Source organism: Amaranthus tricolor, chromosome 5 (assembly GCF_026212465.1).
Source record: "Amaranthus tricolor cultivar Red isolate AtriRed21 chromosome 5, ASM2621246v1, whole genome shotgun sequence".
NCBI lineage: Eukaryota > Viridiplantae > Streptophyta > Magnoliopsida > Caryophyllales > Amaranthaceae > Amaranthus > Amaranthus tricolor.
The window spans coordinates 31,184,750-31,209,674 of record NC_080051.1 but is presented as its reverse complement, the minus strand read 5'-3'; the positions used below and the strand labels follow the sequence as shown (position 1 = coordinate 31,209,674).

The 24,925-nt window shown below is 29.4% G+C and overlaps 4 protein-coding genes across 8 annotated transcripts; 2 read left to right on the top strand and 2 right to left on the bottom strand.

The window, feature by feature from the left end:
• Nucleotides 1–188: 188 nt before the first annotated feature.
• LOC130814170 (alpha-soluble NSF attachment protein 2-like) lies at nucleotides 189–5,195 on the top strand. Its single transcript, XM_057680231.1, has 9 exons — nucleotides 189–431; nucleotides 1,708–1,757; nucleotides 1,964–2,036; nucleotides 2,242–2,321; nucleotides 2,758–2,909; nucleotides 3,347–3,506; nucleotides 3,605–3,652; nucleotides 3,940–4,020; nucleotides 4,748–5,195. Exons 1-9 carry the CDS (start codon nucleotides 308–310, stop codon nucleotides 4,823–4,825), a joined length of 846 nt encoding a protein of 281 aa, XP_057536214.1. The 5' UTR covers nucleotides 189–307; the 3' UTR covers nucleotides 4,826–5,195.
• A 2,219-nt stretch (nucleotides 5,196–7,414) lies between these two features.
• LOC130814169 (myb family transcription factor IPN2) lies at nucleotides 7,415–10,917 on the bottom strand. 4 transcript variants are annotated; one of them, XM_057680227.1, is made up of 6 exons: nucleotides 10,638–10,917; nucleotides 10,332–10,408; nucleotides 9,556–9,625; nucleotides 9,307–9,373; nucleotides 8,905–8,974; nucleotides 7,415–8,310 (listed from the first exon to the last, which is right to left on the bottom strand). In XM_057680227.1, exons 1-6 carry the CDS (start codon nucleotides 10,819–10,821, stop codon nucleotides 7,621–7,623), a joined length of 1,158 nt encoding a protein of 385 aa, XP_057536210.1. In that variant the 5' UTR covers nucleotides 10,822–10,917; the 3' UTR covers nucleotides 7,415–7,620. The 4 variants fall into 4 exon arrangements, with proteins under 4 accessions (XP_057536210.1, XP_057536211.1, XP_057536212.1 ...); XM_057680228.1 differs by having other exon boundaries at nucleotides 8,905–8,977; nucleotides 9,565–9,625; XM_057680229.1 differs by having other exon boundaries at nucleotides 9,565–9,625.
• Nucleotides 10,918–16,775: 5,858 nt separating this feature from the next.
• Nucleotides 16,776–20,814, top strand: LOC130814168 (uncharacterized). 2 transcript variants are annotated; one of them, XM_057680225.1, is made up of 3 exons: nucleotides 16,776–17,387; nucleotides 17,551–17,587; nucleotides 18,190–20,814. In XM_057680225.1, the coding sequence occupies exon 3, from the start codon at nucleotides 18,325–18,327 to the stop codon at nucleotides 19,945–19,947; it is 1,623 nt and encodes a 540-aa protein (XP_057536208.1). In that variant the 5' UTR covers nucleotides 16,776–17,387; nucleotides 17,551–17,587; nucleotides 18,190–18,324; the 3' UTR covers nucleotides 19,948–20,814. The 2 variants fall into 2 exon arrangements, with proteins under 2 accessions (XP_057536208.1, XP_057536207.1); XM_057680224.1 differs by having other exon boundaries at nucleotides 16,776–17,587.
• A 747-nt stretch (nucleotides 20,815–21,561) lies between these two features.
• On the bottom strand, nucleotides 21,562–22,486 carry LOC130814167 (senescence associated gene 20). Its single transcript, XM_057680223.1, has one exon. It carries the CDS (start codon nucleotides 22,387–22,389, stop codon nucleotides 21,919–21,921), a length of 471 nt encoding a protein of 156 aa, XP_057536206.1. The 5' UTR covers nucleotides 22,390–22,486; the 3' UTR covers nucleotides 21,562–21,918.
• Between the last annotated feature and the right edge of the window lie 2,439 nt (nucleotides 22,487–24,925).

Genomic DNA, 24,925 nt, shown 5'->3' with positions numbered 1-24,925 from the left:
TTACATAAAAAATTAAATATAACAAATATAATAAAACAGAAGAACTTATACTATAATACAAAGTCAAAACGGCAAAGATGCGGGGCGTATCCAAGAAAATCAACACTAGTTCCAGCCCACCTCCAGAGTTTACCCATGTAGGCCCACCTCATCTTCACTCAAGTCTCAGGTATAAATAATTCATCCTTTCTTCCCTTTTTCTTCAACACTTCAACGTCCATCTAAATTCGAACTGCACATTACTCTCTGTTAATTTCTGTCACTAATTCCCACAAAAAAAAATATATATATTTTTTATTTTACAAAAATGGTGGATTACATGACCCAAAATGAAAAATGCAAGAACAAGCAGGCAGATAATTTAATTGGTGGGTGGAAACTATCCGGCTCTGTTTCCGAATATGCTGCTGCTGAATTCCATCAGAAAACTGGTACTTAATTTTAGATTGCTATATTTTACAAACAAATTCAATCCTTTTTCAATTAATTCCTATCTTTAAGCTAATCTTTTGATGAAGATTTGATTGATTGTGCCATTTAAAAATGCTGAAAATTCATGTGTTAGTCGGATGGGTGAGAAAAGAATTAATTTTCTTTTTTAGCTTACTATTAAATAGAAAGAAAATTTTAATTGCAAATTTTAGACCTTTTCTTTTGTGGAAATTTGAGTTTACTGAATTGGGTTCTTTCTGATTGAACCCATAATTGCTTTATTTCTGGAAACATGTTGAAAACTAGGATATGGAGTAACTTTTAGTTTACTGTTGGATTTATCCCAATAAACCCAAGACTTGTTATAAATATATTTAGGTATATTTTTATATGAAAAAAGACATTGAATGAATTTATTATATTATTATTATACACTCTACAAATACTGATGAGAAAGCAATATGTTGAAAAGGTCATCTTTTTTTTTTTTTTTTATTATATCTTCTTATGTTACAAAATTGAGTAACTCATAGTCATGATTCATGTCAATATAAATAAAACCATACACTAATCTTAGACTAAGTTAATAAACTATTATCCTTAAATAATTTATATGATCGTTAGCTAATGATGTGGTATCAAACTAGTCCTAGAAGTTTTTTTTATTAAACCTAAAAAATATTTTTGCATTCTTTAAATCTTGCTCCATTTGACCATTATGCACTATTTATTAGCAAAATTTAACTCTTGCATTATCTTTAATCTTTAAGTTGAAATATATAACATAAATAGAGATATTAACATAAATCTTGCTCCATTTGACCATTATGCACTAGTTATATGAAATATTGTTTGAAATTGTCTCGATCTAAAATATATTAATTTGTAGTTTCCATAATTTTTTTTATAAACATAAATAGAGATATTAACAATTGAAAACGATTAAAGTTGAGCATTGGGGGATGTGAATAGTCAAATGGTGCAAGATTGAAAGAATGAAGGTGGTGTGTCATTACCTTAATGTCAAATAACTTTTCTTTAAGTGGGATAAGAGCTCAACTACATGTGATAGCATATATAACATGAAGTATATTAGGGTCTTAACGAGCAATTTAAAGTTTTGGTGGAATTGATCTATCGACAACATTATGCAATATTTGTCTTATAATACAACCTTATTAAGGTCTCGGCATTGTTAACGTAAATATATCTGCAACTTTACATACACAAAACGTAAATTGTTGAATAATTTGTTTTTCTCTTGACCATGATCAGGGGATCAAGCTGGGTCTAATTATATAGAATTGGCAGAATGTCACTTGAAGGTATCATATTTTATCCCCAACATCTCCTTTTGGTTTTGTTTTACTATGTAACATGAGACTGTCCGATACAAACAGCCCATTTTCTATTTCAATTCATTAAAACAAGCTCATTGTATATCCCTATCTCACCTTGAGACTGTCTCATACAAGAATTACTCATATATATCATAATGTGGATTATAATGTATATATCAAACATTTTTCAGACTGGCAGCATTCATGAAGCTGCTGCTGCTTTTGTAGATGCTGCAAACTGTTATAAGAAGATATCCCCCATCCGTAAGTATTGATTGAGTTCAGTGTAATCTATATAATAACTCACTGTCGTTAAGTGACTATCGTCTAGGATTACACATAAGTAAAAAGTGCACATGGCTAGTGCGCCAATTTATAACAGTCTGTTACTATTTGAAACCAAAGAAATATAACAGTCTATTACTCCGTTTTTATTGTGACATTAATTGATTTTTGGGGTTATGAACAGAATCCATATCATGTCTAGAACAAGCAGTGAATCTGTTCTCTACTGTAGGGAGATTGAGCATGGCCGGAAGATATTGCAAGGTAAATAGAGTCCGATTCTTCTAGACCCTTTGGTCAAGCCTATGTACTTTGCTATATATTCGATAGTTAGTGTATACAACATATTCTAGGTCCTTAACCATCTGTTTAAGCTTTTGGTTGAGTTGGCTTCTTGACATGGTATCAAAAGCCAGCGTGACAAGAGATCAGGGGTTCGAATTCCAACTATCCTACATTTAAAGTGGAATACGGAAGGTTGTGCTGCATCCACACTTCATTCTAGCCCAAAGGGTTTTCATGCGAGGGGGCTTGTTACAATAACATATTCTTGGGCCTCAACCATCAACTTAAGGTTTTGGTTGAGTTGGTTACTTGACATGGATTTTATTAATGAGAAACAATAACAGTAGAAATTGAGTTGAGTGTCATTCATCATGTAACTCTAACATCAGTGTCATCTAATCTGTTCTTCATGTAGGAAGTTGGTGAGATATATGAGCAGCTTCGAGATTTCGAAGAGTCTATTAAATATTTTGAGAAGGCAGCTAAGTTTTTCCTACATGAATCGTCTATAACATCTGCAAATCAATGCAAGCAGAAAGTTGCTCAGTTTTCTGCTCAATTAAAACAGTAAGTTATATGCTTTACATTAGACAACTTGTTCACTTTCTACTGATATGAAGAAAATAAACAAAACATGTTAGTTGTTAACATCAAGAGGCGGAGTTCAGGCTTGAGCCTCCATAGACCTCGACTCTGTTAGGCCGTGAAAAATTTTCAAATAATCACAACCCACTATTTTAGTGATGTAGGTCTTTCTCGCATGTGAAGTATTTCCAACAGACCCAAGTTATCTTGGGTTTCTTGTAAGTTTATAGGTGAAACGATCAAGATTAATAGGGCCTAGAGGGAATTCAGGCACAAGTCTGCCTAGGCCATGAAATGGATCATTTAATAAAAACTCTATTGATATTGAATTACACAGAAAAATAATAGGCAATTTGGTTTTATACATATGTAGAACGAGTGTTCTGCCGTTCAATTGGCTAAATTGCATTCCATTTCAGGTACACAAAGGCAATCGAGATATTCGAAGAAATAGCAGGGGAAGCTGTCAACAGTAATCTGCTAAGGTATGGAGTTAGGAAACACCTACTGAATGCCGGTATATGCCATCTTTGTAGAGGAGATCTTGTTGCGGTGACTAAAGCATTACAACAATATCAGGTTTGTTTTGTGTTCTCTGTATTAACAGTTGTGGTATCAGTTATTAATAATAGGTTTTAACCCTAAATTTTAAGTATTTTTTTTATCTATATATGCAGAATATGGATCCCACATTCTCAAGAACACATGAGAATGAGCTTTTAACTGTAAGTAGTTAACTTACTTCCCTTGATTTAATTAAGTGACTGCCCATTTAGTCGGAATTTGGAGGGTCCTTATGTACTCATGAAGACAAAGAGATTGTTTCACATTAAACTTCGATAAGACGATAACGAACATCATCTACTACAATTTCACATAAACAAAATACACATGATTTAACGAGTCATTTTACTGTTGTAAATAACGATACGAAACCAAAGTAAAGTTCTTTGCTTTATCTATTATGAACACTATATACTCATAGACACTGGTTTTCTTATTGAATTTTCAGGATTTGGTGGCAGCCTATGGTGAAAATGATGTTGAAAAGTTTACTGAAGTCCTAAAAGACTATGATAGCTTAAGCCCTCTGGTAAATACTTATCTCTAGTTGCATCTCTATCATCAGTATTATCTAGGCCCTGACCTTCCAAGGTCATGGGTGGGTTACACTACAAAAACGAACTCATTTAAAGACCAAATGTCACCAAGCTTGGCGACAGGATTCCTGTCCCCATCTCGTCTCCGTCCTTTCCCCAATTTTGGCAACAGACGTCTTCTGTCTCCGTGCTGTCGCCTTTCATTTTTTTATGGGAATTCAAATATCCGAAAGGAGGGCACTTGTGCCTGATTGAGTCAAAATCCTTTTGTTTTTGCATTCGAAGCGAACAGGATGGCGACAGCCTCTACCCGTCGCCAAATGTTGTTAAATACTTTCTCCGTTCTATTTTAGTTGCGACATTACAAAAAATGGCACTATTCATTCATCACTCTTAATTTGTAATTAATTTTTAATTTATAAGTTAAAACATAATCAAGTGAGATCTTGTTTGCTTATTAATATCAAATATTATAATTTTTTATTATACCTAATTAGAGATATTAAGAACTGAATTAGTGCATTGGACTGCGTGAAAAAACAAATATTGCAAGTAAATTGGAACGGAGGAAGTATTAAACTGTGTAGCATATAAACACAGTGGAATAACGATTGTCGAGTTTGTTCAACATACGTACTGAAATGATTGTTGGGTCGTCCACCTTAAACTAATATTTTGAGTTTGCCGCTGACTACATGTCCGATCCCCTTAAATGTGTAGGATTCATGGAAAATCATCCTGCTGCTGAGAGTTAAAGAAGATCTGAAGGCCAAGGAAGGCATAGTGAACCGAACCTGAAAACATATTTCAAGCCTAGTCGAATTGGAATCAGCTATGTAATTAATGGATCCTGCTTATATAAATCTAGTCTCTTTAGTTATTTTAGTTCCTTGTTGCTCAATTTAATATTCAGTTGGTTGATAAGACCCAATCCGAAGGAAATTTGGGTCTCATAATTATTACCTATAGCCTAGGCAATATTCAAAAATTTGATTATTTCTATCATTCTATGTGTAATGCTTTTAGTGATATAAGATAATTATAAATGTTTGTTAAATCTCAAGTGAACCATACCAATGGAAATAATCAAATATAGGATATTAAATGTGAATCGAACAGAACTGAATAAAATTAAATGAGTTGGATTAAACTTACTTTAAATAGATTGATAGTCCAAGAGATATTAAGCCTTAATTTTAGATATAGTTTCTCATCAGATATATAAATTCTCAAATTAAATGACATGATCAGATTATTTTTATTGAGATAACCTAATATTAAGTCCAATGGAAAAGGAGGATGATAAAATAAAGATCTCTCAAGTGATGTTATTTATGAAACAAAAGAAGGTATAGGGTCAGGCTTCTTTTTAGCCATGGTAACATTCATCTTTGACCCTTTGCTTTAGCCCAAAGGGATCCTCTTAGTAGTCAGTAATACTCATCATAACTGAATTATACTGTCACTTAAATCAAGGGGATCATTGTCACTACTAGTTTCACTCAAGTCTTGCCCTTAAAGTGAACAACTACTTTATTAATATTTCTCTTTCTAAGAAAAAATGTTAATTTAGTAGTAAATTTAAAAGGAAGATGTATTACTCCTCTATTTTGATGCTTTAACTAAAAGTAAGAAGCATTAGTGAATTTTTGTTTTTTTTATCTTATGGCGATAGGTTTTGAGGTATTAATGATCTCATTTAAATATTTTTTTTATTACCTATATTAATTAGTATTTATAAGAAATTACTATTTTCAAAAGAATATTAATAGAATCATCTTGAATTGAGTTGGTTCAATAAGGTAAAGTATAACAAATAATCCTTATCCTATGCCTTGCCACAAGGCATAGGATAGACAAACCGTTAAATTAATAGTGGTTATTAGTTGACAATATAGTTTGTTGAAAAAACTATAGGTATCATTCAACTTACTTTAATTATAAAGATAGTCATTAGCAGTTAAATATCTAACAATTACAAATATATAATACTACAACTACTTATAGCTAACAGTAATTACTTAGACTGCTAATAATTATCTATACAACAACTCTAAGTCTAAAATGTTTATAGTCTTGGTCTCTTAAAAGTGTTCCCTTGACTCCTAGCAAACCTACCTTTCATGCTTTAACATTTAGCAGTAAATTTTTAAGGACACTATTAATAATGGTCTACTAATGATTCAATTTAAGCAATGATTGGAAGCAATCAACTAACCAAATATACTTTTAGTATTCATGACATAGAAACTAACAAATAGAAAAAGTAAGGGGTCAGAAAAGACTACTGCATTGGGAAACATAGTCTAAAATCCAAAGTTCTAAAAATGGACCATCAAAGTCAAGAATCCTAGTAAAGCTTTACATGATCTACGCCCAAATATTTATTTGAGTAACCCATTTACATTCCTTTTTGGGCAATATCTATTTTGAACAAAAACCCTCTAGGAAAAAGATTTTTTAAATTAAAAAGATAAAAATTAGCAATATAATATAATTGATCATATATATATATGAACATTCTTTTATAGATCAAAATTAAGTTGAATACAATTTGAGAGCATGCAATAACAGTAACATCCCTTATTATTCCAATTAATATCAAGTACCTAGTTTTAAATAAATGTAAACATGTGCCTCCTCATAGATCAGGATTTTTTAATCAATGAAAGCATAGATTATACAAAAATATACACGATTTTTTTTATTCTAAAGTAAATTTCATATATAGTGAGAATCGATTCATATCATAAGGGTAAAAAAAAAAAAGTCTTTAACCACTAACGGTTTTTTTGGTAATTGGTACTAAAAAGTGGAAATGATAATGAAAAGTTAGTGTACTTTTGGTAAGAATATTTATTGACAAGTTTAATGGTTATGCTTATATATTCTTTTTTAACAAATTTATTTTCTTCACAAAATTCATTTAAATGAATTATCATTGTAAAACGTATGTGGTATCAGGCTTTAACAGAAATTTGTGAAGAAATTTTTTTTTTGCGATCAAACATTGGTTACCAATTTACCATAGGAATAACATGACACATATTATGAAAAATAGGTTTTTCTAACCTATGCGACAATGGCATAGGTTAAGAACATTAAATCTTTATGAGTTTACTTTATTCTCTTAAATATGCTCTTGGGAATAATGAATTTTTATATACATTAACTAAAGGAAGCAAAAAAAAAATAAATAAGAGAATCCTTAAATAAAGTTGATAGATAAAGATAATTAATATTTTCTTAACCTATGCCTTGTGACATAGATTAAATAAGTCGTTTGAAAATTTATCCTACGAATCATTCTCATTATTTTCATTTATTCGTGATTACCAAACAATTAAATTCATAATTCTCTCAAAGTTCGCTTGATTAGACCGACCAGTAAAATTCATGTATTATACACTATATATATGTAAACATGTATCTCCTCATTTCTCTCACGTATAATTAATGTTTTTCATCATTGAAGTCATTAATTAAAAGCCCTACTAAAATAACTAAAATTAGAAACCAAAAATATATGGATCACTATTACAATTAAGAAAATAACCTTAGATTAAAATTAAACCTACCAAAATTATGAAACTTCAACCAAAAGGAGAGTTTCTTCCCATAGTAGTACCTTGTCTTGTAGGTGATAACCCATCTAACTTATTCGTTGATTCAAATTTCTTCTCTGTTCCTCCAACTGAAATATCACTTCCTAACAATGGCTTTGATTCATAAATCTCCGAAATTGAATCGATTTGATGATCGGGTGGGCCGATTTGAATATCAACCTTAAATGGATCTTGGTGATCATGATGATGATGATCTTGAAGACGAAGATCATGATCATCAGCCCAAATAAAAGGGCTTTTTCCATTATTAGTATTATTGTTAAACGGGTCGGGTTTCTTCTTCCCTAAGCAAAGGTTATTATCATTTGGTACTTGCATGTAATTCTCAAACGATGAAGAACGGTCCATACCTTGGTGAAGATCTAATGGTTGATCTCCGCCATAGATGTTAAGGTCTTGAAATGAAGGGAAATTCATGGGGCCAAATTCTTTAAGTGATGGACCTAAATGATGATCAGCTGCCGCCATTGTTGATGGGTTGTTGTTGCTTAGAAGGTTATTATTAGTATTAGTATTATTGGGGATGCCTTTGCTATTGTAACTTGCTGATGTAGCTGCCATGTTAGTTTCTCCTGCTAAGGTTTGACATGCTTTCTCTAGTATGTTTTGCATGTATTTTCCTTGTGCTTCAATTCTTAGTTGGAGGTGTCTTTGGACCTACAATCATGTAAATGGATGTATATGCAACTTCAAAAAAAGTCATTTTTGATTGAGAAAAAATGGAAAACATCATCTACAATTCCATATAGATAAGAAATGCACGTTATTTATATTATCATTAATTACTAAGATTTTGTTATCCAATGCCATTAAATGGCGGGTAGGCACTAAAGCTCTAACCTAAGCAAAGTTTATGAAGGTTTATGTACACAACCTTATTTTTATAATAAAGGGAAAATTGTCAAAAATAAATTAACTTTTGCTCAATCTGTTGCTGAAATAAACTTATTTATTGTTTATTTTTTAATAAACTCATATATTCGATATTATCGATGAAAATAAACTCAACTATTATTTATTCCTAATTGCTTGATTACAAATACGCTTTAAAGATGCTATAAACAATAGATGAGTTTTTTTTTTTTTTTTTTACAAATACACCTAATAGGTGTATTTATATATACATAAATAAGGTGAATTTATTTTTAATGGATATAATAATTAAAGATCGGGTTATTATTAACAAATTCACCTACAATAAATGATAAAGAGATTATTTTGTATTGACCCTTAAGAGCAAAGTGATCTTACCTCTAGCTGTTCTTGAAGTCTCCTCTGGACCTCCATTTGCATCCTGATTGCATCACTAATGTGTACATTACTGCTGCCATAATTTGCAAAAATACAGAAAAAATTTTAATTAAAAGAACACTAATTGATACATATTAGAAAATCAAAAATCTATCAATAAAAAAAAAAAAAAAAAGAGAAAGATAAAAGCGCAAAAGAAGATGCTAAATAAAAAGATACTCTTGATCTTAGGGGAGGAGGGAGTGGCTCTTAAACAATTCAAGTTTACTTCAATAAGAAGTTGCCTTTTAAAAGTTTGGCCTTCCTATGCAAAAAATAAACTAACAACTTATATATTTAGATACGTAAAATATAATGTTAAAATTTTAATCTTAATAATATGAATTATCTTAAATAACGTACTCATTTATATTAGGCCGCATTAATCCGGAGGATGATGCACTTGATCTTTGAAGCTCCAAGGCAGACGCTGTAGCCACGAATTAAATTGTATAGAGAAGAAAACACACAAAAAAAAAATTAATAAGATATTTAATTGTAATTTTATGATTTATTGTATTTATCATGGTAATTAAGTTGAAATAATATGTAAAAAAAGGGAATAATTGACTCAAATGAAAAAAAAAACCCTAGGTATTGATGATTAGTCACCTCGCATACCATGGTCTTTAACCGAGTGATCGTTGAACTCCTTGTGAGGCTGCTTTCCTAGCCTGAATTTCTGTTTTCGAAAATAAAAATCAGAAATTAATTGGAAAATTATATTAGAATATGTAAAAAAATAACTTTCAATTTAATTAAGTTCCATTATGAATTAACTTTCCTAGCATAATTTTTCTTTATTTAATCCCCATCAATCACCAATACAACAATTGCACCATTATGAAGTATAAAGGCCCAAACCTTTTATAATTGTAATAATATACTCTTTTGATAATATCCCATTATCTAATGTCATTAATTGATTCCAATTTAGGCTATTATTGATAGGGTTTAAAGTATTGTTGGATGATGCAAACCTGCAGTCTTGCTGTAATAACAAAAGGTTTATTATTAATTTGTAATTTGCCTATAAAATCAAACATTATTTACAACTTCATAAATAAAAAACTACATGATTAATTTCATTTCAAAAAACATAAATATATGATTTACTCATCCAATACATATACTCTATTATTATAATTCAAAATCAAAAATTAAAAATATTATTTGGCTCCATATAAATGTTAAATGCGCAATTAAAATTAATAAATAGTTGCATAACAAAAGTTTTGATTGGTTTAAAATAATTTATTACATTCAATAATGATTTTTTTTTTTTTGAGATAACATTCAATAATGATTTAGGGCAAATACTATGAGATTACAATCTTCAAAATTAATACTTGTAAAATTAAATTGCATAAAAAAAAATTAATTCAAACCTGAAGATGACTCTTGAGATGGTACAAAGTGAGACCTTTAACACCCATAACTCTCATAATAGTCTTAGGAGTAGCCTCTACATGTGTTTCATCATACCACCAAATCAAAACAAAAACAAATTAAAACCCTATTAGACTAACATCATATATAACAAAACACTAATTGATAAAAACATTTTCATTGATTAATTAATTAATGTCTCGCTCTGTCCGTTTGAATTTGTTACACTATGATTAAAAATTAAAGCTCTGACTTAACTTGTGTAATATAGCAAATTCAGAAAGATATAGGAATAAAGTACGTACTATCAGGTCCCCCAAGCTGAGTAACAGCATCAACAAAACGTTCATGAAGCTCGACGGTCCATCGAAGACGAGGTTTAGGATCAGTAGTGAGGACTAAACCAGAGTCATTTTGAACACACATGGAAGTATTTGTTCTTTCATTTGGATTCATAGAAGAAGGCAGCTTCTTTGGGTGATGGAACATTCTTTCTTTCTTTTCTGCCTTTCTCTCACTACTTTCTCTCACTTGATTCTTTCTTTGTGTCAAGAATACGAACAAATGCGATATGCAAATTAGGAACAGAATAGGATGCCGTTTTTGAAGGCTCACGATGACGCTAATTACTAAAGGGCTAATTAATTCTACATATATTCTTGAATAAGACGATTTTATAGTGAGATCATTTTTATTAGCCAAGTTTAATATATACACTTAAGATCAAATACTCACAATAATCTTTATGTGATCAATTAAAAAAAGAAAAATTTTCTAGAATAATTCAATTTTTTCATAATTTTCCTACAATAATAATCCCATCTATTGATCAATCATAAATAATTTCAACTTTGATGTATTTTCCTAGAGTAAATCCAGTAACCTGATAACTTGCTATAGTAAAGTTTATTTTTCTAAAAAAAGATAAATTAAAATAAAATATCAAAAAAAATATTTAAAACGTTGAAAAAAAATTCCAACTTGTTTTCATTATTCAAAATTTTTTATGTAATTTTTCAAAATTTTTCTCTAATTTAACATTAATTTTTAATTTACTTTTTTTTTTGGTGAATTACCTACTATAGCACATCATTGGGTTACCAAGTTTACTTTCGGTAAATACCCCTTAAAGTTTAGATTATTCATAGTTAATCAATATATGGGGTTATTTTAGAAAAATCATGAAAAAATTGAATTATTATGGATGATTTTTCCTTAACAAAATTGACTAATTATATGACCTTCTCTCATAATAAGATGGTCTCATACAAAACTTGTTAATTCTTTAGTCGATGTCTAGACCTGTGATTCTTTGATTCGACTAGTTAGAAATTGACTTAATTTTAAATTTTAAATTGGATATTAGTGGGTACTAAACTTATAATTTGTAAATTTTAAAACATCATTCAAAATTAGCTGAACTCAACTTGATCTGCCTTTTGACATGTTTTTTTTCTAATATTATCAATAATTTTAGTTTCACACCATTATTTTTTTGTTGAGACTCACTGCATTTAATTTTTAGTTGTTTTTTTTTTGTTTTAATATTTCTTTGTTGAAGATTTAAAATCTATGTATTGGTTCTAAATTATTAAAAAATATAGGAAAATTATTACTAGTACCCCTGAGTTTTGGCACTTTATCTGGTATCTCTCATTTTTTTTTATTATCAATGGTACCCTATTATTGAGCGTTTTACAACCGTAACATTTTAAAACATTTTCTGTTAAATATCGTCCAAAACCGTTAACTTTTTTTCTTTTTTTTATTTTTCAATTCAAAACATAAAAGAAAATTAACTGTTTTGAACGATTTTGGACATTAAAAGTTTAAAAAGGTTACGGTTGTAAAATGCTAAATAATATAAAGGTACCATTAATAATAAAAAAAACTTAGAGATACTATTGATAAAGTGTAAAAATTCAGGGATACCATTGATAATTTCCCAAAAATATATTCTGTATAAATAAAAAAAAAAAATTTTTTCAGGGAATATTTAACAATAGGAATTTTTTTTAAAAAAAAATTGACTTGTTTGACCTGAAAATGACCGAGCTAGGTAGCCGAAGATGCCCCGCCTGACCATTTTGACAAGTTTGTCACTAATAAATTTGATAATATACAAACTTATCAATTAATTTTTAATTTGATATTATTGTCGATTACAAAAAGAAATTCTTAATTTAATTACGATATATATAAATTTTTTAGAGGTCGTAACTGCAATTATATAATATTATTAATTATTTAATTTTTCATTTTCATTACTTTATAAAAATAAGTAGAAAAATTAGATTGAATTTCATAATAAAATAATTAAAGACTCTTAAGATTGCATAATTATTGTAGTCATATATATATATATATGGAATTACCCCTAAAGGAGCTGGTTCTGGTCCTGTGTACTTGTTGCTACCTTTCTTTTTAGTTCCTTCAATTATCTATATATCTTTCTCTTTTGTGTGTGTGTTTGGGGGGGACTTAAATTTTGTTATTCTCTTTTGTGGAATACAAGACTGTCTCTCCCATGCAAATTAAGGCTTTCTCTATTTGTCTTTTTGCCACAAAGAAGGTGCAAATATTATATATTCTAGAATAAAGGGTCAAGATAGTACTCAAAGCAAGCTAGCTATATATATATATATATATATATATATATATATATATATGGAATTTTTTATTTGGGGGGTGGGGAAGGTGGTAGAAATTAATTGAGATTGTTTTATTATGGCATAGATTTTAATAATAAATTAGCGTAAGAAAAAAAATTACATTTTTCTTCGTTTAACACTCACTCCTCCCCTAGTTCACTACCCTTACTCAATTACTTATATAACTTATTATATTAACCTGATATCTTAGAGTGTTGATTGAGATGGTATTTTGATATGATATTGAAGTTTTAGTCATAAGATTATATCTCATTTTTTTTTCGATTCATGTAGATTATTAGCACAAAATACATCTTCACAGTTCTGTATAAATTCAAAAGACTAGAGGAGCTAGAATGAAGGTCGGTGCTGCTTGCCGAGTAGTGGTAGGGAAATCTGCATACTTGGTAAAAGCTCAAACCTAGACGATCTAAAAAATGGTCAAAATATAATGAATAAAAAATTATAAAAAAACTCTAAATACGAGAAAATATAATTTATTTAAACCAAATCTTTTATATATGATGATTACTCACATCTATATCAATCAGAATAAAAAAAACATGATATAAATAATTCAAAATTTAAAATGGTAAAAGTTTTATACACTTGAATTACGTGACTTTATTATCCCAAGTAGTAATGTTAAATTTGAGATCTTTAATAAATGGACCAAATTTTCATTAATTTATTGAATGGTAAGAAAAAGTAGTCCACACAAATATGGTCATATCATACGTCGTTTAGGCTTTTAAGTATTAACCATATGAATGACAAGCATATGGGATTTATAAATGTTTAACTAATAATATTTATGATAAATACTTTATTATATTATATTAATGATAAATGCATACATACACATGCGAGAAAAATAAAGCCACAGTTTAACTTTTAGTTAATTATGTTAAGACAACCACAAGCTTTGTGAGAAAGTAGTGTTGGCATAAGTATCTACTGTTTGCTTATATTTCAAGCATCTTTAATTTGCTTTCGAATTTATTCTCTAAAATGAATATATTCCTTTCAAAGTTAATTTGTGGGACCTCCCATGCCTTTCAATACATACGAAAAATCAAATTTTAGGTAAAATAACATTACATATATTTGTAATATTCAAATACATATTATGGTAAATTGTTTGTTATAGGATAGATTTAAACATTTGATTAAGATATGTTTTATTAAATCTACTTTGATTACGGTTAAAGATTTTAGTTCAACTTAAATAAGTTAAGCTCAATATTTATATGATCAATTCATTATCAATTTAATATTTTGTGTGTTTTTAATGTCATACTAAATTAAAGTAGATATCGTCGTTTAGTTCTGAAATCTAAAACCTTTCTACTTGAACCACAAATGTCATATTTAATTTCTACTACTTTGACCATTGAACATTTCTTAATTTTGACATGATTAATCAATTTTTAATCATATTTTATAAACCAGTGTGAAGACTAAGTTAAAAATATAATAGGATACTACGTAGGCGAGAATCCAACAAACGCCCTCTAATACCCGCACGTGATGACACTGAGTTTATAAAGCTTTATAATCTTTTTAAAAAATTCTAATAATTTTTTACATATATTTTTGTGGAGTATTATATTTTCATACATCTATGAGTAATATATGCTTTTATTTACTTTTATTCTAGCTCCGCAAGTAGCCCCACTTGGGTTTTCCCATGATCTCTAGCACAGTGATCATACGAGTTTGTAGCTTTGTGTATGTTAAATGCAAAAATTCACAAGAGACCGCTTTATTATGAGACGAGTATTAATGATCTGATTTAAATTCAAAAATAAAAAGATAAATTTTAACTTTAAAGGTATTAATTATGATATTAAAGTGATCAACTTCAACTTAAAGTAGATCTTAAATGGATCAACTAAAATAAATAAAAAAATTCAATTTTGACCTATAAGTGATTAATTCTGATATTAAAGTAAAAAAATTTTACTTACAAGTTTATAATCTCAAATGGATCAATTATTGTAAAGCTTTTATTTTTGACGTTAAAGTGATCAATTTAGACCTTAAAGTTATTAATTCAAACATTAAAATGATTAATAATATATAAAGTCATCAATTAAATGATCAGTTATAAAAGATATCAATTTTGATTTTATAAGTATCAATTTTAACCTTATAGTATCAAATATGACTTTAAATTAATCAATAACTTATCGTATATTGTAAAAATTATAATTGGACCCATTAAAATATTAATCTCATAGTAAGACGGTCTCTCACAAGACCTAGTGCTAAGAAAATGTTACTACTTGTTGGCAATTTAATTTGGACCTTAAGCCCCAAAAATACATATACTCATTGGGCCTCAAAAGTGAAAACGACCCCAAAACCAGTCCAAAAATCAAACTTGAGAAAATCAATCATTTGGGCCTGACTTATGTAAAGAGTATGAAAGTTTGAAAAAATAAGATTATTCAACAACTTTATTCTAAAAACAAACTTCGTGAAAACTTTATTCCCAAAATAAGCGTCCGTACATTCAAACTTAGGTTTAGTGTAATGTCGCTATTACTAACAGCAAATTAAAAAATAAAATAAATTAAAATAAAATAAATTAGTAAAGCCTCAAGAAAGTCTCAAGTCGCTGTTAGTAACAGCGACTTAATGCGTTTTAAGTTTCTTCTTCGTCATTTCAGTTACTTCCCCATTCCAACCTACGAGATTAAGGAGTTAACCAGTCAACTTTAAAGTCGCTGTTACTAACAGCGACTTGAGACTTTACTAATATATATATTTTTTTATTTCGTTGTTAGTAACAACGACATTACACCAAGCCTAGGTTTGGATGTACAGACGCTTATTTTGGGAATAAAGTTTTCACGATGCTTATTTTTGGAATAAAGTTGTTAAATAATCTTTTTTTTTTCAAGTTTTCTAAAGAGTAACAAGTCATTTTAGATTGGGAGTATACCTTACTACACAAATTCTTGTGTTAAACTGTCTTTTTTATAGATCATTTCTAATTGGATCGGCTCATTATATATTTTTAAATAATTATAAGTAGACATTATGTAAATTGGCAATTAAGATATTGAAATTAAGCATTAATGATACAATAATTAAGCATTAAAAATAATATAAGTAGGCATCAAGAATACACTAAGTAGGCATTAATGTTTAATGGGTTAGACTTGAGAAATGTCTCTCTAAAAGATGGTATCTCAAGAGACTATAGTTCTACATTGTGAGCTAGATACTTATGAATAATTATCGTATCAATTAATTAACATTACTTACTCAATCTTCATTTTTTTCTCTATCACCAATTTTTAAATGAGACGGTTTTACGGTGAAACCTTCTTTATTGGGTTGGCCCACAATATACATTTTTTGTCTTTAAGTGATCATTAATAACGTTAAAATGATTATAGAAATAGAGTAATTATATGGGTCCGTCTCATGGTGAGATGTCTTATACAAGACGAGTTGTTTCTCTATATATATTTGTAAATTAACATCAGTCCACGAATTATGCAAATTTATTTAATTATTAAAAAAATATTATAATACTAAGTTTAGGAATGATGATTTCATTTGAAAATATAAATTTGACTTAGTTTTAGTGTTTGGCAAATTAAAAAATATCGAATTTGGATTTGACTCAAATTTACTATTATAAAAATATTTAAATATGAAGATTTAAAAATGACTTTTCAAACCTTATTATTCTCAAATAATATTTTTATAATTAAAATCTATAATTTAAAATAAAATATTTCTTGTCCAACACAATCTAATTCAATTCCGCTATAGATTTGAGAGTACGACTTAGAGAGTTAGAGGCTTAGAGCAAACATTGAAATACATCAAATATGAGTTGTAATTTAAATTGAAAATAGTCCAATATTTATTTGCAGTAGTCGTCCAATAACCAAGCTGTTACCGACTAATTGAAAAGTTTGTCATCCCAACCTTCCTCCTTACTCCTTTGTACAGTCCATTGACCATTACTCCATTAGTATAGATTGATGGATTAAGCCATGAAAAGACTAACCATTATCTATTTCGTTATGTTATTTAAATTATATAATTGGAACTTCGTTGAATAATTCCTCAATTAGAGTGATATTTCTAAGTTTACGCGGGCTATTTTATTCAACTCTTTTCTCAAAAAAAGTAATTTCTACTTTATTGAAATTTATGTCAAAAACCCTTCTTTCCATTTGCAACAAGCCATTTATACCATGCTTCTTTCTTCTTCTTACATCATACCCATACCTTTCATACCACAAGGTTGTTTTGAATTTGAGTTTCCAGAAATTTTATCTTCAAACTTGTTATATTTGGTCTGCGTAGTATATTAAGTTGGCGAAATTTGACTTTCTGGGCTCTAAGCTATTGAAATTTCTATGTTGAATTTTTATTGTAAGCATGTGTTTTCCATTTCACCCTTTTTGCTTTCACAATTATCTGTATTAAATCCTTTTTTACCAAAAACTTGAGCTTTATTGTTTTTTTTCCTTAAATTTTTACCCATTTTGTTGTTTCTAATACTAAATTTGTTTTTTGGGTTTTTTCATTGGATGAGATTTCTGCTTTCAAGAGCTGCAAAGAACACTTTTTTGGTAAGTGACTACAGATAAATTCTTGCATAATATGTATGTTCATTACTAAATTTACGTTGAGAAACTTGGTAAGGGTTGTCATATTATGTAAAAATTGTCACATTTAATACTAAAAGTTACTTGCTTGTTTTATTTAATTATTATATGGGTTTCTGAAATTGGGTGTTATTCTTTTGTGGCTTGTTCTAGGTGATTCTAGCAAATATTGCTGGTAAAGAACTATTTCTTGAACCCATGTATGTTCATTAGTCATTACCAAATTTAGGCCGAGAAACTTGGGATTTGTTGTCATATTATGAAAAGATTATCCCATCAAACACTGAAAGTTACTTGTTTGATTTAATTGTATGGGTTTTCTGAAATAAGGTGTTGTATCTTATGTGACTTGTTGAGGAAATAAATATTGCTGGTATAGTGAACTATTTCTTGAACTTAAGTATGTTCATTAGTCATTACTGTATTTAGGCTGAGAAACTTGGATTTGTTGTCAATTGTCATATAATGAAAAGATTGTCCCATTATATACTGAAAGTTACTTGCTTGTTTATTTGATTATATGGATTTTCTGAAATTTGGTGCAATTTTTTTGTGGGTTGTTGTAGGTGATTCAAGGAATTATTGTGGGTAACCAGCTATTTCTAAAACCCATGTTTCCTTATTGTGGTTGATTTAGAGAGGTGGGATTAAAACTAAAAAAATTTACTGTATATTAGCTTGTGGTTGTCTAGGTTTGGATAATGGTGTCAAGTGAAAATAGAAAAGGAATTGGTGGGTCTAATTTGGGATATCCTGTTGATTGTGAGATCTTAAATGGGACTGAAGTAAAGAATCATGTGTCTTTACAAGTTTCAACCTCCAGAAAGGGACTATTGAGTGATGAAAAATCTTCAAATGAGAACCCCCTTAGTCTTTCTAGCAGATTAAAGATGCTAAAACTCAGCCCCAAAGGAAAAAGAACTTCTTCAGATGGGTTTCATAGATTTTCCGGGGACAAGAATGAGGTTTCTGATGGTGCACCTGTTGCTGCCACTGAAAGTTTTCGAGAACGTGTCAAGAATGTAATGTTTAGGAAAATCGACTGGCCTTCTGTGATGCAAATGTGCAAAGATTGGATTCGGAAACCGTTGAATATGGCCCTTCTTTTGTGGGTAATTTGTGTTGCTGTATCGGGTGCAATTCTGTTTCTTGTGATGACAGGAATGTTGAACCATGTTCTTCCCAAGAAATCACAAAGGGATCAATGGTTTGAGGTTAATAACCAGATTATCAATGCCCTTTTTACCCTAATGTGTCTTTACCAACATCCGAAACGTATCTACCAGTTGGTACTTTTGTGTAGGTGGAAATCTGAAGACGTTTCTGTGCTAAGGAGAATATATTGCAAGAACGGAAAAGCTAAACCTAACGAACGAACACATATGATGGTTGTGATTATTTTGCTTCATATAAATTGCTTTGCACAATATGCTTTATGTGGCCTTAATTTGGGTTATAGAAGATCTAACCGGCCACTTATTGGAGTAGCTATTTGCTTATTTGTTGCCATTGCAGCACCCGCTGTTGCAGGATTATACTGTGTTCTTAGTCCTCTCGGTAAGGATTATGAATGTGGTGTCGATGAGGAGTCACCAAACCCGTTAAAGAGGCAATCATTGGAGAAACGATACGCATTTGCAACGCAAGATGGGCGAGGGACTATCGAGAACAAACCCGAGTGGAAAGGAGGGCTGTTTAGTTTATGGGAAGATTTTAGTGTGGCATATCTGTCATTATTTTGCTGTTTTTGTGTCTTCGGTTGGAATATGGAAAGGCTTGGTTTCGGGAATATGTATGTTCACATAGCAACGTTTCTTCTCTTTTGTATGGCCCCGTTTTGGATCCTCAACTTAGCTGCTGTAAACATCGATAATGTCGCAGTACAAGGCATTTTGGGTGTTACTGGTATTGCACTTTGTCTGTTCGGTTTGCTGTATGGAGGTTTTTGGAGGATTCAAATGAGAAAAAGATTCAATCTTCCTCCGAATAACTCGTGTTTTGGAAAACCAAATGTTGCAGATTGTGCTCAATGGCTGTGTTGCTGTTGGTGTTCTTTGGCACAGGAAGTTCGAACAGCAGATTTTTACGAGATCATGGAATATAGTACCTACAAGAAGAATGATTATAACCGCCACACTCCTCTTACCCCATTACCTCGTGAAGGTAGTACTACTGCTCAATCGATGTCTAATATGAGCACCTCGTTTTGGTTAGATTCCAATTCATCTAAGATTAAATCTTCGGTATTAATGGATGAAACTATGATACCACCTAACCCCGCAACAATGAGAATGGAAGTTCAAAATCATGAAAATATGAAGTAAAATGGAGCCTTATTTATGTTAACACTATTTTTGAAATGCATAGCAAGGAATTACTCTTTGAAGCAAGTATCTGGCTAGTGGCTAGTTATACTTCTATCTGTTTGTTGATTCACTTAATATGCAGTGCTTGAATGAATGGTGTAATCCTAGTTATTTGAGTGAAATACTCCTAGTCCTAGCTCTTAATTCATGTCTTTTTTCCACATTGTCAGAATGCCTAACGAGTTGCGCCTGCTGTTTGATAGATGCATGATCGAGTATATAATACTTTTATGTTTTTGAAGTGTCAAAAATCAGCCTCTGATAGAAAGTATTTGTGAACCGGGTTATCTGATTGAAAATCCTATTAATTTTAAAATGTGTTTATGTTACATATAATACAGAAAAATGACAGTCAAGTTGGTTCAGCACACATGCAGATATAAGTGTATGGCCTACCCTAAACTAGTGTTTTAGATTAACGTATGATTTTGTTTAAGTTAGTTCCTTGAGCATACATATACATGTGCATTATCTCATTAGTAAAAATGCATTTTCCTGCAAATTTGTAGCATATTTTCTTGTACTTTTCTGCAAAGTGTAAAGCTTCAGAACTACTAGACTATTACTTCTCTGTTGTAACTGGCTATTAATCTACCACCATTGCACTTGTGTTAATAAAAAACTTATAATTATTTTTTGTCCCTTTTCCTCTAAATAGTCAAAACTGACCTTTTCAACTAGCTTAAAAATTCAACTTGTGCTTGAGATTGCCACTATAATCTTCATCTTAAAGGCTATTTTCATGAAGCAATTGTCATACTTTTCTTTTTAATCTGTTCTTTTTGATTGTTACAATTTTTTATGAAAATTATTTAATATTTTTCTTATTTTCATCCACACAATTTAAATCTCTTTTAAAGATCTTTTATCTAGTCCATCCAAATCCATCCTCTCTAAATCCCTTCTCTTCCATTGTGTTATCTAATTAGAAATCTTTATTTATTTTCTATTTTCCCCTTAATTTTCTAATACACCAATGACAAACACTTGTATATAATATGCTCTTGTAAGTTTGTGTCTTTTGTGGATTAAATAGTAAATCAAAATAATGGCTTCATTTAAAAGGGTGATGTACTGAACCATATTGCACTTTCTCCAAGCTTATTGACAAAACTGTATGGGAAACATAAAGATATACCATCTCCTTGTCTCATCTACAGAAACAGAGTCATGGTCTCATGGATCAAGCCTGTCCTGTTGTTGCTACAACTTTGTTGCATTCTCTAAAAAGCCAATTAAGCTACTTGATTTTCTCACAACTTTCTCATTTTTCATTTTTAAAAAACTTGGAAGTGTATAAAAAAAAATTAGCACTTTGGTTTCATATTTGGTTATATTAAAATGTTCATCGATAAATAAAGTTTTATTGACTTAAATCACGCGTAATTTTTATTTATGTGAAGATTTTGATGATGTTTGTCATTATAGTTTAATTGAAAATAACATTTAGTACGTTAACCCCCACATAATGTAAGTTTGTGTATATTTGACCTCCAAACCTCACGTCCTTAACCCCCACATAATAACATTGAAATAATGAAAGTGATTTAAATTGCAATTAAAATAAGAATTATTCATGGTAAGTTTAGAAAAAAAAAAATTTCAACTCAAAAAGACATCCTTAAAATGTTGTTTATGGTCTTTATAGTTGGTAATCTTGCAACTTGGCCTCTATGGTGGGCTATTAAAGGTCCCCAAAGGGATGCCTTTAGTCCGTTATACAGATCTAGTTATAATATATTTATTCTAATTTTGTGACTTTTTTTCCTCATTAACCCCAACTTAAGGAGGGGAAGTATTACATTAGAAGAAAAAAGCTTAGTAGTTGCATTTATTTTCTCAATATTTTATTAAACCATATAGTAAATAAATTACATTTACATGCCAAATTGTGCTAAATTAGCACAAAAACAAACTCAAAGAGTAATTTTAGATAGCAAGTACAAGGCCTGGCATGGACTGATTACCATTGCGCCCAGACATTTGACTTTGCCAAAGAGTTCCCTTCTGGTTTACCGGCCCAATTTCCCACCCATTATTATTGGGCCTAAGGTCCTTAACGGTGAGCCATGTATTAAAGTACTCCCTAAATTGTGTGATAAGCCCATCTTTTAAGGTCCAAACATGAACCCAATATGCATGAGACCCTTCCCATCCCTCGGCAATGACCCGATCCTCGTCAATGGTCGTGATCGACCGAGGCTCAAACCGGAACTCCGGTTGGGCTGACTCGCCCGTCAACACCCTTCTCATGTGTTGACAATGTGGTGGCCCATGGAACCACCACTCCAAGTCATTTGCTAAATGTTTTGACACATTTTCTCCATCTCCTTTTGCAAGTGCTTTGTACAAATCTTGAACTATTGATTTATTGGTCTCAATTTGGGTAAGATTTGCCATGTTAAACTAGCAAGTGTTTTTGTAAAGGAGTTTGGTGAGGAATTATGAATATATATTTGTTTTTGCAAATTTTGTGCATGAAGTGAAGATGGTTTGGGGCTCTATTTATACCCATAAATATAAGGGAAGGGTGGAGGAAAATGGGGTTTATGGCCCTCCACTTAGTGTAAATTACAAATAGGAGTATAAATGATGGGGTTTTAGTGTGAGAGGGACAAGGAAGATCACATACCCTACTTTAGGAAGGAAATGTTGATTAATTTAACATTATGGACACTAAGATTCAATAAAGATATTTCAAAATCAAAAGTGATATTCATAATTTAATTATAATGAGTAAAAAATGATAATATGTGTGTGTGTGCTGCGTTATATGGTCCCTATGGTATGAAAGGAACAAAATCAAATTCGAAAGAAGACTCACAAATCTGCACAAGTTCGATTACACTCTGAAAATCAGGAAAGGAATATGGGCAAAGGAAATACTGGGACTAACGGTTGTACCACCTCATGGAGTAACAGATAATATAGGCATTTGTTTATAGGAATTTGTTTTGTAGACATGGTGTGTAAGGTGATCTAGTTGTTTAATACTTAAATCGCTTGTAGTTAGGGCGATCATGGTGTACATCCAGATTATGCATTGCACACCCCTATGCTGTTTCAGGGTGGCCTGTGTCCCCCCCTTTCTGTGGCTTTTTCCCTGTTAGGTTTTTTATGCCGACGGGAGGGGTTACGGCCTCGATACAGTGTGATGTTTTTTCCCCTTGTATTAATTTATCTTCCAAATTTACAATATATATATATATATATATATATATATATATATATATATATATATATATATATATATATATATATATATATATATATATATATATATATATGTATATATATATATATATATGTATATATATATATATATATATGTATATATATATATATATATATATATATATATATATATATATATATATATATATATATATATATATATGTATATATATATATGTATATATATATATATATATATATGTATATATATATATATATGTATATATATATATATATATATATATATATATATATGTATATATATATATATATGTATATATATATATATATATATGTATATATATATATATGTATATATATATATATATATATATATATATATATATATATATATATATATATATATATATATATATATATATATATATATATATATATAATACACGGAATCATTTTTTTAGTTATTAAACATGCTTTTCATAGTCTAAAAGTTAAAATATTTTCATGTGAAATTTTATTCAATAGATATCAATGAATATAATTAAAATATATGTATTTTTTATAATTTTTTATAAAACATATTTATAGATATAAAATTCAAATTAAACTTTGAAAACTGGTGTAAAATTAAATGTAACTAATAAAATGGAATTAGAGAAAATAAACTTTTATCTATTTTGGACACCAAATTAGAAAATATTTTAAATTCATATCTTCTAGTTTCCATCAATCTAACATATAATAAAAAATTAATATAAAACAGACGGACAAATCGTTTTAGCATATATAAATAATACTTCTATAATGATTAGAATTGTATAATACTTAAATAACATTTAAGTTCAATATACTTATATACATTTAGAGTAAAGTAGTGGTTCTAAAACAATACAACTTATAATATTTTAATAGAAGTAATCGCATAATCAGCCATCCATTAGTGTTTATGTCTTCAGAAAAGAGAGAACAATAAATAATTACATTACTATGCTTGTTGTGTTAATATGTTAGTGTGAAGTTGATTCATGCAATATTTTTATTCATTAATTTTTAAAATTCTCCAAAATTTTGTCAAGAAGTGACAATGATATTATAAAAATGGTTGTCTTTTGGTTTGTATCATATAATTTTATATCTTTTTAAATTTGTATGACTCAAATATATAAGAGCTTTTTAAATTATACAGTATAAATTACTTAAAGTGATAGAGATCGATTATGATAATTAAACTCATTATTATTACTTTACATATTTTGGTCTAAGTGGACATAAACTTGTTTAATATTAAAACTAGCTATATCTAAGGTTCAAGCATTGCTACGTAAAATCACTTGATCAATGATCTTTACAATGATTATAAATGAAGAAATTAAAATTAGATCAGCCTATGCTATAATCTAAATTATTTAATATAAAATAATATTATATTAAATTACATAATATATAATATAAAAATAATATAATATATAAATTGATTCAATATACATATATACATAAGAGTTTGATACTACAATCATAATAGATTAAGTAAATGTATTTTTATATATTTAAGTAACTTTGTGTGGAGTTCAATTATGACCGGCACCAGATAAACCCAAATGATGGGTCTTCAAAAAAATGTGGAGGTGCATTTTGCTGTCGTATAAGCTCATCTTGTCCACTTGTATAATGTATATGCATGTATGTTATAGGTTATATATATGCATATACTTCCCTTGATAATGGCGGCTTTATTCAATAT